Source organism: Helianthus annuus, chromosome 4 (genome assembly GCF_002127325.2).
Source record: "Helianthus annuus cultivar XRQ/B chromosome 4, HanXRQr2.0-SUNRISE, whole genome shotgun sequence".
NCBI lineage: Eukaryota > Viridiplantae > Streptophyta > Magnoliopsida > Asterales > Asteraceae > Helianthus > Helianthus annuus.
In genome coordinates, this window is record NC_035436.2 from 38,973,392 (window position 1) to 38,990,690 (window position 17,299).

General features: G+C 35.1%; 1 protein-coding gene across 1 annotated transcript; it reads left to right on the forward strand.

Moving 5' to 3' along the window:
• Nucleotides 1-7,052: 7,052 nt before the first annotated feature.
• On the forward strand, nt 7,053-14,646 carry LOC110936198 (mediator of RNA polymerase II transcription subunit 17). The gene is made up of 9 exons (XM_022178542.2): nt 7,053-7,254; nt 9,720-9,835; nt 9,914-10,136; nt 10,214-10,327; nt 10,433-10,518; nt 10,805-11,177; nt 11,274-11,654; nt 13,615-13,905; nt 14,253-14,646. The coding sequence occupies exons 2-9, from the start codon at nt 9,747-9,749 to the stop codon at nt 14,574-14,576; spliced, it is 1,881 nt and encodes a 626-aa protein (XP_022034234.1). The 5' UTR covers nt 7,053-7,254; nt 9,720-9,746; the 3' UTR covers nt 14,577-14,646.
• The last annotated feature ends 2,653 nt before the right edge of the window (nt 14,647-17,299 follow it).

A 17,299-nucleotide genomic window follows, 5' to 3' on the forward strand; every position in this document is an offset into this window, starting at 1 on the left:
TTTTTCAAGACAATCCATGCAGGGTTTTAAAAAATTTTCGCATGGTGTTTCAGGAATCTGATCAACTTTTTCAAAAACCTTTTCTTCTTTATCAGTTTTAATATTCGGTTTACCAAACCCTTCAGACTCAGACTCTGATTATTCTCCTGGTTTGATCTCGACATTTTCTGATTCCTCATCGGACTCCTTTTCGACTGACTCCTTTTCAACAGACACATTTTCAACAGACACCTTTTCAACTAACTCTGTTTCGACAGACTCCGTTTCGACTGACACTGACTCTTAAGTTTTGTCTACCTCTTTCAACTTGACCATCAGCGCCTTGTCAGCTATCTCCTTCAGAGTTTCTTCATTCATTTCTTTAGAAACATCGATTATCTCTTGAATAGGAGCTTTTTCAACTTCATATTGTGGCCAGAAACTTGTAGTTGGTTCACTGAAGAAACCTGCAAAAGAATCAAACATGTTAGGAGGCATTATAGATTTAAAAGAATTAGCAATAACCTCCTGTTCTGATTGATAATAATAAACTTCTGCTGTTGCCTCTTCAAGTTCTGCCAAACTCTCTTCACTCATCACTTCACCGACTTCCTCACCTTCAACAACACATTCTGGCTCTTCAATAATCTCCGCCATCATAGCAAGACCCTCACCAGGAACATATTTATCCCAACTAAACCCTTCCGGAATCTTCTCATCATCCTGATTGACCAAAAGAGCCTTTTCTGGTTTGTTTTCAATTTGAGGTCTTGGATTGAATGGTTGTTGACTATTTTTGTGATAGATTGCTTGTGGGTAGTAGTCATTTGCGAATGGATTCTGATGATTGTTTACTTCCCTGTTTGGACACTCGCGTTTGAAATGCCCTTTTTCTTTGCATTTGAAGCAAGTAACCTTTGCTTTGTCAAATCCAAGCTTACAATCAGGTCTTGCGAGACTGTTTCGTCCGGTTATTTCCATGAACCTTTATGCCTTCCTCACAAGACTCGCCATACCCCATTTGATGTCTATGAGTTCTAGCTCCTCTGGGTCAATCTGATCGTAGTCTTCTTTCGTCATGTCAGGATTACCAATTCTCCCTGCAACAAGACTTTCATAGGACTCAAGTACTGAAGCAAGTAGTGCTATATGCTGTTTTGCTACTGATTCTGTAAAATCTTAACCATTCTTGATGTTCACAGCTATATTGCACTGAATCCCTTGATCGTAACTTTGATTGTTTGACTCTGAAGAGCTTTGAGTATAAGCTTGTTCTTGTGAACTCTGAACCTTAGGATTTGGTTCGTAGCTTATAAACGGTGAATAGTTGTTGCTTGGTGTGCTTGAGAAACTCCAGATGTAGAATCAGCACTAAATGTTGTCTGAATTTTTGGACTTGGGGTAGTTATTGCAGATGAGCTTCCTTTGTAGTACAACTGAACATCTTGTTGTACATTAGCAGATGTCATTTTTCTATTCTTTTTAAGTTCAAGCTCATTCGCTTCAATTTTCTCAATGAACGTGCTTAGATTGAAACCAACATATTCCAAGTTATTTTTCAAAACCAACAAATATGTGCCCCACTCATCATGCGGTAAAGCATCTGCCAACTTGTCAACCCACTCTTCATCTGTTTTGGTAATGTTCAAACGCTTCATTTCTACAACCAAATGACAATACCTCTCGATCAACTCTTTTGTTAACTCACCCCTGATACCCGTAAAAATATTAAATTCCTTTTTCAGCAATGTCGTTTTGCTCTTTATCATCGAAACACTTCCAAGAAACTTGATTTTTAGTGCATTCCAGATAGACTGCGAGTCATTCTGATTTGTAGCAAAACCAAAATATCTTCATTGATTGCTTGCTGCAAGATACTCATCCTTTTCTTCTCGGCTTTAAAGTTGTCCTGTTCAAGCGGAGTTAAGCTACCAATTGTTTTCTCAATACCCGCTCCATTCGTTAGAGGTACATACTTCGTCTCAATTTTCATCCAACACTCAAGATGATTTGCCTGTACCCATGTTCTAAACCTTTCTTACCATCCCGAATAATCTTCGATATTGAGAAGCTTTGGTGGCTTTTGCATTGCACCAAGCTCGTTCTCCATGTTTACATTTTGTGCAATACTCGCTGGAGTTTGAGCTGCTGTCATTCCCCCTCCGAAAAACGTGTTATAAAATTCTTGGTTATCCATTTTAAAATAAAAACAGTTTCGAAAAATTTTCTAAGTTTTTGAAAAATTACTTTTTAACCGAACTAACTTCCACACGAACTAGATTTTCAAACGGACTGGATTCAAAGGAACTGAACTTCAAACGATTTGAAGTTTCAAACGACCTGGACTTGTTTAAACGAACTGGATGGTCCAGCTCGTGCGAAATGACAAAAGTTTGTTAGAGAAAACTTCAATTCGTGCGAGCTGATGAACTCACACGAACTGGATACTCAATTCGTGCGGATTGAATGATTTTCAAACGACCTGATCCAATTCGTGCGAATTGGACAAGTTTTTCAAGCGAACTGGCAACAATTCAAACGATCTGATTCATTACGTACGAACTGAGCAATATTTTCACACGATTGGAACATTTTCACACGATCTGAAGTTTTTGACACTTTTTGATCAATTTTAGTTCGAATTAAGGTCTGTAACTTTGAAGAATTGATTAAAATGGTGTTTTACACGTTATATTCAAAATTCAGTCCATTTTGTCCGTGAAATCGTTCAAAAATCCAAGAAAGAGTAGAAGTAGAGAGTTCTAAACCATTCAAAACACTGATTCAACTGATTTGATTCATCCTGAGCTCTGATACCACTTGTAGGATTGAGATTCGATCAAAACGAGTCAAACTGAGTCAAATCTAGGTCACTAGAGTGGCAGAAACAAATTAGTAACCTTGAATCGGTGTTAGAATAGGAGTAGAAGCACAGAAATACACTTTAAACTGGTTTTCCATTAAACTGGTTTTCCATTGATAATAAACGTTTTTACATGCAGAGAACCCTGCAGCACTTCGTGACAAATTTCACCAGAATGTTCCAAATGGAAAACACAACACCCCTATTTATAGGGATTCCAGATCGCACGAGTTAACCTAGCCACTTCGTACGAACTGGTCAACATCCAGTTCGTACGACCTGGTCATTACAAACACCACTTCGTGCGAACTGGTCCAATACATATAAAATTACATTTTATACCCTATTACATGCTACTGACACGACTCAGATTGATGACGTAGGCGATAGACATTGTGTACCAACAAATGTAGGTTAGTTTATTCAATTTGAAGTAGAAAATTAAGAAGAAAAAATCTATAGTGGGTTAAGATTCTTTAAATTAAAATGTCGGCATTTTATATTATTATATTAGATTTTAGATTTGATTAAATATTATTAATAATAAGAATTTGTATTAATTTAGATTAAGTATTATTATTTTTAGTATTATTAATAATTTTAATCAATTAAATGAGAGAATGACAAGTGTCCCAAAACAGGTTTCTTTTATTATATAGTATAGATAATGGGTCAGGTTGGGATCCGCATACGGGCTTGAGGATTTGACTTGTTTGTTCTTATAAATTAAAAGTGTCTTATATAAACATTTGGCTTTTCCTTTGCAAAATTGATTTTTACATTATTCATATACAAAAAACTAGGTTAGAATCCCGTGTATTACACGGGTTGAATAAATGTAATTTTATATATTAAATAATAAAAAGTTATATCTTTATGAACTTTGTATATTGTACGGGTTAAATAAATGTAATTTTATATATCAAATAATAAAAAAGTTATATCTTTAAAAACCATGTGTATTACACAGATTAAATAAATGTAATTTTGTATACTAAATACTAAAAACGTCGTATCTTTAAAAAAACCCGTGTATAATCGGGTTGAATAAATCTACCAAATAATAAAAATTACATGCTTAAAAACCCCGTATATTACACGTGTTGAATAGATCTAAAAAAGTGTTATATATTTAAAAACCATATGTATTACACAAATGAAATAAATGTAATTTTGTATATTAAATACTAAAAACGCCGTATCTTTAAAAAACCCGTGTATAGTCCGGGTTGAAAAATCTACCAAATAATAAAAAAAAATATATCCTAAATAAATGTAAGTTTGTATATTAAATACTAAAAACGTCATATCTTTAAAAAAACCCGTGTATAGTCAGGTTGAAAAATCTACCAAATAATAAAAAAAATATATATATCCTTAAAAACCCCGCGTTTTACAAGAGTTGAATAAACATAATTTTGTATACCAAATAATAAAAAAAGTTATATTTTTAATAAATTAGGATAACATTTAATATTAATTTATTATTTATATATTTAGTATAAGATAAGTAGATAAGAGAGGTATTTGTTTTAAAAATATATTAAATTAACAATATAGATTTGAGGATAATATTTTATTAAAGTTTGATAAGATTTAATATTAATTTATTATTTATTTATTGGGGAAAGTGAATATGAGGCTGTTACACATATAAGCTTATATGCGAAATCTATCAAAACTACGTAGTTTTGATTAAAAACCAACTAAAACCAATTAAATCTCCTTATTTCTGTCACTTAATTTCATCTTTTTCCAATTTTTCATTAAATTCTCCGGTCAACTTTTTAATTCTCCATCAATTAAATCTATAATTTATTGCCTCTTGAAAGAACAGCATTAAGAAATGAAGAAACACGGAACTAATTATGGGCCTAATCAGTTGGGTTTATGTTTCTACCATAGAGGTTAATCTTCTAATGACTTTCTAAGCTTCGTCCTGATCATCTAATCCAGCAAAACAGAACACCGTTACTCGTTAAGAGGGGAATATGGGGGTTTCCCTCTTAACCGGGCTCCGGCGTGAGAATAACTGAATAAGCGACTGCTTTGGGGAAGATAATTAAGTATTAAGAGTGATTGTAGAGGGAGTGGAATGTTTAACCTGTGAAATGAGGTCTCTATTTATAGCCGGAGTGATGTAGAGGATGTGGGCTGATGGGGCTTGGGCCGTAAGACGACAACAGGGTGGATATGTCTTTTGTCTCACTGGTGTCGACCGTTAGTGTCTTCTAGACGTTTCTCGGTGCTGGCGCACCATGAGTGGAGCCACGTGTCGCTGTTGTCGGTCTCTGTCATCAGCCAGGTAGTGGAGATCGTGGGGCAAGTGTCTCTGCCCCATGACTGGTGCCACGTAGGCGTCCTTAGGTACTTTTTGTCTCCTGCATGTCAGACGATCGTGGAGCACGATTGAGTAGAGCCTGGAGGATGCGGATTGGCTCCTTTTATCTGCCACTTGTACCTTTTGTAGCCTCTGAACTTGGTCATGCGCTGCAACCCTTTATGCGACCCTTGCTGAGCACGGAACTAGCTTGCGCAGGGTTATAGGTGCTGAAGACTCTTATCAAAATGTTAAGTGCTGATCTTACTGTCGTTTCTTGTTCAGACTTCGAGCGAGGTCAGTCTTTGGTGAAGTAACCCGCGCGAGGTTAGGATTGAAAGTCTTGCTGGTTTAGGAGTATGGTCCTGCACGCGACTTGGAAGAAGATCTGCGCGGCTTTTTGGGACCATACCCCTTCAAGAAACCAATTAAATCTCTTTATTCGGCTAATAAAGGAATGAACAACAAACCAAAAATCTTTTTATTCCATACATCTATATTCAATTTTTCCATCGAAATGGTGAATTACTGAATTTTGACAAGGCATATCCAGACATGTCATATTTTTGGTTTTAATTTTCTCCAGTTTGTCAATATACAAAATTTGATTGGAAGATTTTCAGTTCAATAAATTTAAAATTGAAAAAAATTTGTTGCTGTTGTTAATTTCGTAGGCTAAAGGGTTGTTGGAGGCTGTCACTCACGATCAATGGAAGAGGGAAAAAGAATAGAATAACTAAGATTTGTAGACCAAATAAAATGAAAAAAACTTTGTTGTTGATCATTTCGTAGGCTAAGTTTCAGATCAGTTGATAGGAGAATTGGCAAAACCAACTGGAGAAATTATTGGATAGTTGAAAACGGATGCCAATAAAATACGAGATTTAATTGGTTTTAGTTGGCTTTTAATCAAAACTACGTAGTTTTGATAGGTCTCGCATATAAGATTACATGTGTAACAGCCTCATATTCACTTTCCCCTTATTTATTTAGATAAATATAGATTTGAGGTTACCTTCAATGAACGATACGTGTCCAATAGTTGGTTTCTTTTATTACAGTAGTTAGATTAGATTAGATATATTATTCTTAGGTTAAACAAATCACTGTTTCTATCAACACTTGAATACATATATCACATCCAAATTTACATGTGATTTTCGAATTCATGTAGCATTTGGGTTCAAACTTCAAAACCATCAACAGTCAACCCATTAGAGATGCACAAAAAAATTGTACCCAGAACTGGATCCGGTAAAAAAAACTGGAACCGGTATTTTTAATACCTGGGTATTCTATACCCGAAATCAAAACCGACCCTACCCGTAGGATATAAACAGGGTATGTATTTTGATCTCAACAACTGGAACCAGAACCGATCATACCCGATTAATACCTGAAATCGGACAAGAACCGGAATCGGAGCCGATTATACCCGGCTATACCCGATACATGTTTCTATATTTTTCTTTCAAATTTATGTTAGTGCATTTATTTTATTTTTCGTACATTATACAATACATATTTAATAATAATAAACAAAAAACACGAGAAAATAGGGTAATAAAAATGCAATAGAGTATTAAAAATACAAAAATATAGGGTATAAAAACCCGAAAATAGGGTATTTTAATACCCGGTTTCTTAAGAACTGGAACCGAACTCTACCCAGAACCGGACACATAGGGTATGGTTTTTGGTCAAATAATCTAAACTGGAACTAAACCGATTATGACAATAATCGGTTTCAACCCTTAAAACTAAAAACCGAAACCGATTTCATAACCGAAACGGGTTATTAAAAATACCGGATTCGTGCACCTGTAGAACCCATCATTTGATAAGTTATTTGAAAACACTTTAAAAGCAAGGCCCACAACCCACAGCCCACATTTGCATATCAACAGTTGAAACTTAAAAGCAGTCAAGCTCCACTCGATTTTTTTTTTTTTTTTGATTTTCCGGCAAAAGTGTTCGTCGGAATCTGAACCACTGTCTCCGATCAGACGACCGGTAACCGCCGGCGAGTCAGCCACCACGCCGAATTTAAGTCCGGCACCGTTTCAAATCCGACCACGCTGTATTGACACCGGTAATTCTAAACCCTAGATTCGATTGAAATTACAAAAAAAACCTATGTAATTGTTACTTGCAATTAGGTCATAATTTGTGATTTTGAGTTTTTCTATGATGACACAGAACTACAGTATTTTTAATTTTATGAATTGTGAAATTTGTGATTTGGTTGAAATTTGTTGGTGTACTAGTTAGGGCATAATGCTACAGATATGTGATTTTGAAATTGTTATAATGGGCTAATGGCACAATTAGTAGTTGTTTTTTTTATAATTTGTTGAAATTGGTGATTGTGAGTTGTTGTTATGAGGTTCTTAATTCATAATTGTTGAGTTCTAGTGTAAGTTTTTTGAGTCTTTATGTAGAGGAATTTCTAGGGTTTATGATTTTGTTTGTTTTATGTTGTGTGGGTGTTGGAATTTGTTATTGTTTGGTTTTTGAATTGATTGAATAGCCCTTTTTTTAAGTTAACTTTTTAATATGATGTTTTAATAGGGCTGTTACTGATTTGATTATGTATTCATGTAAACAAAGATAAAGATTTGGTTTGTGAACCGTTTGGAACCGAACTGCTTTGACGCGAGCCGTTTCGACCCAAATCGTTTCGACTCGGACCATTTTGTTGCAAACTGTTTGGAACCGAATCGTTTTGACCCGTACCGTATCCACACGAACTGCTTTGACGCGAACCGTTTCGACCGGTACCGTTTTGACGTGAACCATTTGGAACGAACTGCTTTGACGTGAACCGTTTCGACGCGAATCTTTTTCACCCGGATTGTTTCGACGCGGACCGTTTTGACCCGTACTGTTACCACCCGAACCGTTTTGACCCGAACCGGGGTTGGTATGTGCCGGGGTGATGGATTCCAATTCATTTGACAAACAAACACATCAAAAATGGAATTGAGATTCCAATTCCAACAATTTCCAATTCCAATTGGAATTTTTAAATTCCAACTCCAATTTCTTCAAATTCTAATTCCTATACAAATTCCAATTCCGTGAGTTAATCTTTTATATATTACACCTATAGGTATTTGGGCTTCCAGATATTACACTATGTGCTTAAACAATATTTGGGCTAATGAATAATGAATGATCTGTCCATTTCTCAAACATCAAATTTAACCTATTTTCTTCATTTCTTAAGTAATCAACAGGCTTCTCAACACTCAACCAGTCACCCTAATTTCCAATGTTTTAAAAACCGGTTTTTAAATCATATCGGGATGGCCTTAAAAATGGTACAACCGGTAGAACCGGGTTGTACCGGGTGGTTCAACCGGATAAACTAGTTAACTCTACAATTTCATATAGATACATGCGTACATGAATTATACTGACATAACTTATCAGTTTAAATTTTTTCACTAACATAATAAATTATAAGATAAGTGTTATCATGTTCTCTTTCTTTTTCAAGTTTCAAAATACAATCTTTCACATAACATTGCTTTACCCGTATAGACATACATACATACATATATATGGAGAAAGAGAGAGAGATATACATCGAATTGCCTCAAGTCTTTCATTTTTTGACCCACTTGTGGATCTATTTACTCCCAAATTATTTTACTGAAATAAGTAAAACTACCGATGAAGTGGAATTGGAAGCATGATGAAGATGGAGTGATGAACCGATGAAGATAGAGCTGAATCTTGTGGATGAAGTGATGATGGTTATGAATGTTGATTGATGGTATATGTATCTGATGAAACTCTAGAATACTAAAAACCCAAACCAAAATAACCATGGGCCGGTACCGGTATTACGGTTCAAACCGGTATACTGGATTTTACCGCCGGTACGAATCTTATGCCGTTTCACTTATTTACCGGAGTGTTTCGTACCGAATTTGCATCCAGCACCGGTAATACCGGTATAACCGGCCAGTATATACAGGTTTTTAAAACACTGCTAATTTCTTTCTCAAAGATTAGACAAGAACCTTCCTTAGCTGCTCGCCCCATTCAGTCGCTCACCTCCGTCAGTCATCGCCGGTTAGCTTTTTACCGCCAACATCATGTAGTAACACTAGCCATTGCCCTCACTTTTCACCATCTCAATCCTACAATTGTTCGAACTCACGACTGGATTTTTGTTGAAGACTTTTGAAATCTGCTATGAATTTCTTTGTTGCTTCACAGATTATTTGTTTAAAGGATTATATGGAATGGCTTGATTTTTTTTTTCGGATTAATGAAAGGTGTAATAAAAAAAAGAAATGGATGTTTTTTTTTTCTTTTAAATATTTCCGGGTGAATTTGAATTCAGGTTCAAAAATGTTCAACCCAGATAACCCGAAACCCGATTCTATGAATTGAACCAAGGAATGCTAGATCATGTTTTTGAGCTTTATAGATGCTACTTGTGATGGTTAATTTGAAAGCTGAATGTTGACTCTGAAATTATGAATTGCTTCTTGTACCAATTAGCCATGTATTTACGGTATTACTCTTTCTTAATTTATACAGTGAAAACTTGCTAAACGCTTTGAGGAAATGGACGGGGATTTGAGCATCTCTCTCGACAAGCTCCCAGTCAAACGTTTAGAAGTCATTGAAGAAAACGGAGCTGAAAGATTCCCTCCGTATGAAAAACAGCACCTACAATTCGACAGCTTTCCAATCAATCTATTTCTGACTCTTATTTAATATAATTTTTGCAGAGATTTGAGTTATGATGATAACAGAGTGAATTTAATTCGGCGAATAGATTTTGCTTGGGCCGTAGAGAGAGAAGATACAAACAAGAAGCAGAAAAATGGTGACGCGACCGCTTCTTCTTCTTCTAAAGACGCATCGTCACAACCGTGGCCATGGCAGAACATGATCGAGAATCTACAGTTGGCTCATCAGGAGCTGTCGGTTATTATCGATCTCATTAACACCGTAAGTCAAATAGTTATTTCGAACTTCTATAATTTTATTCCACTTAAAAAGAATATATTATAATGTTACATTTTTAGGTTGAAGCTAATGATGCTGTCACGGTGGCTGGTATGACCAGACCGAAACAGTTACCGAATGAACTCTTGTCGGACCTTGCAGTATCTACCGCAACGAAACTACAGTGCTTCCGTGTAAAGACTAAAATACCCTTATAAGTTACAATAAAGTAGATCAAAATACAATCATTTGTGAAGTTCTTAATAACATTATTTGTTTGAAATATTTATCCCTTTCAGCACCTTGGTAAGTATTTTAATCAATCGGCCAAATCATTAGAGAAGCAAGTTGCCCGAGAAGCAAGATTCTACGGAGCTCTAATAAGGTCAGTTTTAATTTAATAATATATTATATTATTATTCTATATACTATAAATATGCTATTTTGTCACATCAACCAACTTTGGCATTAACCAACTTTAGTCCCTCCACTTTAATAATGACATGTTTAGCCTCTCAACTTTAATAATGGCATGTTTAGCCCCTTAACTAAGCATTGAACAACTTATAACTCTCGTGATTTGCTTATTTTTATCTACATTTCGACCAGCGCGGTTGGTAACCCACTAGTTCTTATTATTATACTATTAAATGTCCTGACTAGCTTAACAGATTGCAACAGAATTGGAAAATTAAGAGGCACCGAATGGTTGCAACTGCTGCTGGAAACGAAGGGTTTTACATCGATTTATTTGACAATACATTATACGATCCGAAATCTGTGTTTCGCCCGTCTTCTCTATCAACGGTTCGTGTGGAACATGATAATGCTGGAATGCTTGCTTTGAATTTGTCTTCTAAAGCATGTCACACTCTTCAGTTTGGGTTCGTTAATAAAAATTCTAATAGTGTCATAAAAGGATCAAATATTAAAGTTTTAGAATATTCTGAAGAAAGTAATAAAGAGGCTGAAAGTGATGATGACAGTGTAAAGAAACGGCATTCTGACCTTCGTGAAGTTCATCGGGCCGTTTTTGATGAACAGGTAATTATATTGATATTAGTATAATAGTATAAAAGCATGAAAGATAGATAATTCATTAATTTGTTTATTAATTAATTTTTTACGGGTTATTTGTAGGTTTTTAATTTGATAAATCAAGAAGCATTTGTCCCGTCATTAGGCGTGAATGTGACGGGTATTCGTGAAAACCATTTGCAGTTAAACATAGATCAAGAAGCGTCTGTTTTCATTTCACTTGTGACATCATCATCCACTGAGGATGATGTCACACCGTTGATTGAAGGTGAAGAAAAACAGAAGCAGTCATATCTTCCTAACAGAATCAGTTCAGAAATTCTTCTGAAACAGTTGTTTCATGAACACGTGTTTGTTCGAGCAAAGAACAAAAGTCTGTTCGCTCAACCGCCAAAAGACGGGTCAAACCTTCTCGGCCATTTTTGCATGTCTCTGTCTCACAGAATATTTTCATCTAAAGTTCTAACAAAACTAGAAGATCTGGTAAGTATTCTTTTATTATATCGAAAGTAACACCTTTGAGTACTAACTTTTTTTTGTAACAAGTTCAGGTTCTATGGTTTCGATTTTGTAACACTTTTGGGTATTAAGGCCGTTAATTTTTTGTTAAATTAGTGTAAAATGACTAAAATACCCTTATATAATTTTCAATTAGTACTCAAAAGGTGGCACTTTCAGTAAACCATAAGGACTATTTGTGTAATTAACTCTAAAAATATAAAAACTCGGTATATTTGTAAAAAAATATTATAAAATATGCTACATAAAAATATTTAATAATTATATTCCTAAAATTAATATACATACACGTCTATTATGAAGGAAAACACTATAGTAGGAACAATGTTTAGTTCTTTTAATTTATTTTTATATAACTAATTCCAAAAAAAAATGATAAATACAAAACTCGTGCATATTATCTCAAATATAATATACACACACATTTTTATCTTTTATTATAATCGGACCTACAGATTTTTTTATTACGATTCTTTGTTTAGTTTAGTTAATTATTATATTGCTTTTGTACCAGATTTTACAAGCCACCAATATTTCAAATTTCAAATCCTATAAAGTTGAGATATTATAAGTTACTGGGTTGATGATTTGGTTGAATTATATGAGGATTTCTATAAAATAGTTCGATGATTTAGATGAACTGAATTGGTGCAAATATGTACTTTTTTTTTTCTTCAAAATAGAACCGGTTAAATTGATTTCATATATACTCTATTTAAATTTAATTTTTTAAACTTCTTAGATTAGTTTGTTTAATAGGTAACACTCGTAACATATTTATCGCTAACAAGCAAAGCATGGAAGTTCCCATTTTAAAATGTGTTTTTGTGGAAAAAAAGTAGACAAAGCAAAAAAAAAAAAAACATGCTGGATATAGATTGGTTCAAACATGCGTCAAGGAAATTGGGCCGAGGCTTGTTTTATTGTATGTGTTTTTCTTTTTTCTTTATAATTTTACATATCACTAAATATATTCTAGATAATATGCACGAGTTTTATATTTATCATATTTCTTTTTGAAATTAGTTATATAAAAAGTTAATAAAAAACTAAACATTGTCCCCACTACATAGTTTTCCTTCATAATAGAAGTTTGGTAATTATATGTATATTAATTTTGGGAATATAACTATTAAATATTTTAATGTAGCATATTTTATAATATTTGTTTTTGCAGATATAAAGAGTATTTATATTTTTTTATGGTTAATTACAAAGATAGTCCTTGTGTTTATTGAAAGCAACACCTTTGAGTACTAACAAAAAATTATATAAGGGTATTTTAGGTATTTTACACTGATTTAACAAAAAATCGAAACCGTGGTTTTAAAATGCGTGCATAATGCGTGATGCGCCCGATGCGTTGATGAGAGCGCAACGGCTGATGCGTTGAGATTACGTGATGCGAGAATATTGCCCCGATTTCGCATTATGCGCTCCGATGCACGCATCATTGTTTATTATGTTTTTTTTTCCAAATTTTATGAAATGGGCTGAGTTTTTTCAGTAATTAATATCTTAGTATGCTTGATTTGGACCATTGTGATTCCTAAACACTTGTTGTGGTTCTAGAAACATTTTAGTATGCTTGATTTGACCCAAAAAGCACAACTCTTATTTTCTTATTATTTTAGTTGTTATAGTTTGTATGGCATTATAAGTTGTTATGTATATATATTTTTTATAAAGAGCGCATCGCATACGTGATGCGCTTGCATCACGCATCAGATTTTTGGACCAAACGCATCAGAGCGCATCACGCGATTTAAAACCAAGATCGAAACCATAGAACCTGAACCTGTTACAATAAAAAGTTAGTACTCAAGAGTGTTACTTTCAATAAACCACAAGGACTGTTTGTGTAATTAACTCTTTATTATAAGTATAATTATTATATTTAATATTTCTTTTATGTTACATGTAGGCTAGGAGTGTATCATATGTTCGCTTGATGTCTCATCCTACGTGGCATTCACGTACGTCTACATGGACACTGGTGGTTGATGTTCCTCAGTCGATTCTTCATACCTCATCCGACGTGGCATCCTCGTCACAGTTCCTAACTAAAGTTGTCGTAAATGATGATTGCATAACCATAGAAGGGGAAGGTGCTCCAAATGTCGTTGGTCTCTTTAAAGGGAAATCTGAAAACAGTTATTCTGTTAACCGATTTGAATGCAATTTAGCTGATCTTCATGTCATACTTCTCCAGCAGGTATGTTATTTGTGTGTATGTATATATGTATAAAGGGGCGTTCGTTTCAAAACCAATAATATTGGGGGGGGGGGGATAATGCACGGTCCTCCCAACCGCCGGAGTGATCTCACTCCGGGAGCCGCTACCCGACCAAGCTAGCTCCGCGGTGACTTCCCCATGCCGAGTTCTTACCCTGGCGACATATGCCACTCCCAAGACTCGAACTCGGTACCTCTGGGAAGAGGTGGGTGTCGGTGGCCAATTGGGCTACCCCAGTTGGTTAAAAAAAAATTAAATAAAAAATAAAAAAAAATAAAAGAAAATCAAAACCAATAATATGTTCAATTTGTGATTGTTAAAAACAGGTTGCGAGTCAAATAATTCGTTGGTTGCATGAGGAAGCTGTGATCGTGGGAATGAAAGCGAGTAGAGATTTCTTAAGTTTGTCGTTTGAGTTGGATCAGGGTGAAGTGGTAGGTCTGGTGGCACAGGTGGATCCGGAAGACAGTGAAGGCGGCATATCGTGGTGGTTGGTGGCGGGGAGTGAAACTGCAGAGGAATACAAGCTTCAAAGAGAGGATTTGGATGGTGAAACAAAGAGATTTTTGGGTCATTTGTCTTTAGATGTGTTGTATGCAACATTGTTGGATCTTGTGACCATGTGCAACAACACTGGTGGGAACCTTTGACAGATATTGATGTTTTTTGAACTAATTTGAACATTTTTGTTATGGAAATATGTTATCTTATCATGTTTAATAATTTTGGTGGTGGTTTTGAAATTGATTTTAAAGATGGAAATGGATTGTGATTTCAAAGTAGAAATGGGGTATAAATAAGATTTAAAAAAAAAAAAAAAATATATATATATATATATATATATATATATATATTTTATAAAAGCCGACCGTTTTCAACGTTCAAAAGTCCAACGGTCAGGGAGAATCCCCCTTCACGTCGGCTCCCCACTTGGTTTCCTGAACCCACACCCACAAGCCTTAGTTATTTGAAACCACTATTAAAAGAGAATAAATTTAAGTCTTTCCATCTATAACTAATATCTCTCATCAAAATCCTAACCATAACCAAAAGGTCCAAAACAAAAACCAGAATACTCCAGATTTTTTTGAACGGCTAAATCTTACTCTATTTTTTAATACTTTACTTTTTTCCTCTTGTAAGACTCGAATCTCACCCTATACTAGAAACACCAACACCCATACCACCACACCACAAGGGGTGGGGCTCCGGCAGGGCCGGCCCAATAGGTTTAGGACCTTAGGCACATGCTTAGGGCCACCAAAATTGAAAGGTCACCAAATATCTGATATGTTTTTATGATACTAGGCCCATATATGCAATATTACACTAAACAGCCCAAGCCCAATCCTCCAAACAATGAGATTCGCTGAACCCAAGTCGCAGATCCTAAAGAAACGTGAATATGGGCGGCTAATTGATGAACTCGAAATATGCGGCGTCGTTTGAGTTACCATCGATGAAATCATATCTCGATCTCGAGTGAACACATGTAAAACAACTATTTTAATTTTAGATTTTACATACTAATCAATATATATATTGCTCAATTTCTCAAACCCTCAAGTTTTGCAATTTGTGACTCAGTCTAGAACTCAGTTTGCGATTTGTGCGAAATAATTCAGGTACACTTCAATTCAGTTAAATTAATCCACCTTTATAGATTGTTTGTTTGCTTATTGTTTGTTTGCTTTTTTAGTTTGTTGTTTAGGAATTAAGGCTCGTAGATTTTTATTTTAGCTTCAAGCGTAGAACATTAAACACTTTTTGTAATAGTTGCATAGGTATTTTTTTAATCGATCCACTTTTGGTGCTTCTAGAACAAAGCCACTATCCTACTATCGTGTCTTGCTCCCTAAAATAACTTTGTTAGCAAGGTTGGGCTTACTCCTTGCTCTAGTGTTTTTGTATATTGTTTGGACTTGGACACCCTTAACATTCACATAGTAAGCTTTGTATCAATAATTTCTCAATGCCAAGAGTTTTGTCTGATTATGTTACACTTTTGTTTTTTTTAATATATCTAAACTCTTGAAAAAGTTATAGGGAGCCAGCAACGCCATCTGTTGATTTATTATTAAAATATGCATCTATTCAAGAACATATGTAGGCTTGAAGTGGGATACTCTTCATTGTTTGATAGTTGATATGTTATTTGTTCATATTACTTGAGATATAAAGATCAAGTATTCAAGAACATTTCATCATACATGTAAATAAGTTTAGAGTTTGATACAAGGGTTATTGGACGGTGTGTTTCTTTGTTTGTGTAGCAGTACTAACGAAATAATGATTAGGATTTAGTAGTAAGTATACATTAGAAAGGTGCACAGGCGCACAGCACAAACCTTACCAGTTGAAGTGAGATGTCGACAGTGGCGGAGCTTGACCAAAAGTTCCGAAGGGGCGGAAAGTCATGGAACTCAATTAATATATTGTATAAATATTTATGCAAAATAATTGGAGGGACAATCCTATATAATTTTAAAATTTTCGAACGAAAAATAGAAAATTTTACACTTTTAACCGAAACATTCAGCCGGGGGGGGGGGGGGGGGTGCACCCCCCACTTTACACTAACCTCCGCTAGTGGATGTCGACTTTCCTGATATTAGATATATAGATTTTCCCCGGTTCCTCTCATCTCTGTTGAAACGGTTTAGCTATTAGGTCAAATGAAAAAGATTTTTCTAGAAGAACTTGATTACATTATTTCATCAAACAATTTGCCTTAGTTAAATATAGAAAAATAAAAATTTTATTTAAACATATATGTTACGTTATTTATTTATGTTTTTAGTATCTAAACTTTGATTTCTAGTTTGAGGGTATTTTTGTTATTTTCTATTATGCAAGGGGTATGATTGTAACTTGCATATCTATTTATGTTAAACGTATGAAGGAATAATAGTAACAGATTTGGTGAAATTATCTTTCTCTTTAGCTTCTTTTCCTCTAAATCTGTTCTAACCCTATCAAGGGTATCAGAGCCGTTCCGACTCCTCATCGGAACACCTTGCCGCCGCCGCCATGACCCGCAACCAAGAAGTCGACAACACCCTCAAATCCCACGATAAGGCGATCGCTGATATCCAAACTGCCTTAGCCGCTTTGATGAAACAACAGGAGCAATCATCGAAGCAACAGGAAGAAATCTTGAAGGTTGTCCGTGACAAGGGAGTTCAATCGTCAGGCAGTTCCTTCGGGTCCTTCTCCGGCCCAGATGGTGACTCACGAACATCCAAACCATTCCGTATCGGTAAGATCGACTTCCCTAAATTTTCGGGGGACGATGTTGAGGGGTGGGTCTATCGCTGCGAACATTTTTTTTCGATGGATGACACTCCTGATGACTCGAAATTACGTTGTGCTG

Excerpts from the sequence above, each read along its gene's own strand:
- LOC110936198 (XM_022178542.2), top strand. The coding sequence starts at position 9,747 with ATGGACGGGGATTTGAGCATCTCTCTCGACAAGCTCCCAGTCAAACGT. Across the intron at positions 9,836-9,913 it reads GGAGCTGAAAGATTCCCTCC|AGATTTGAGTTATGATGATA; the intron begins GTATGAAAAACA and ends TAATTTTTGCAG. Across the intron at positions 10,137-10,213 it reads TTATCGATCTCATTAACACC|GTTGAAGCTAATGATGCTGT; the intron begins GTAAGTCAAATA and ends TTACATTTTTAG.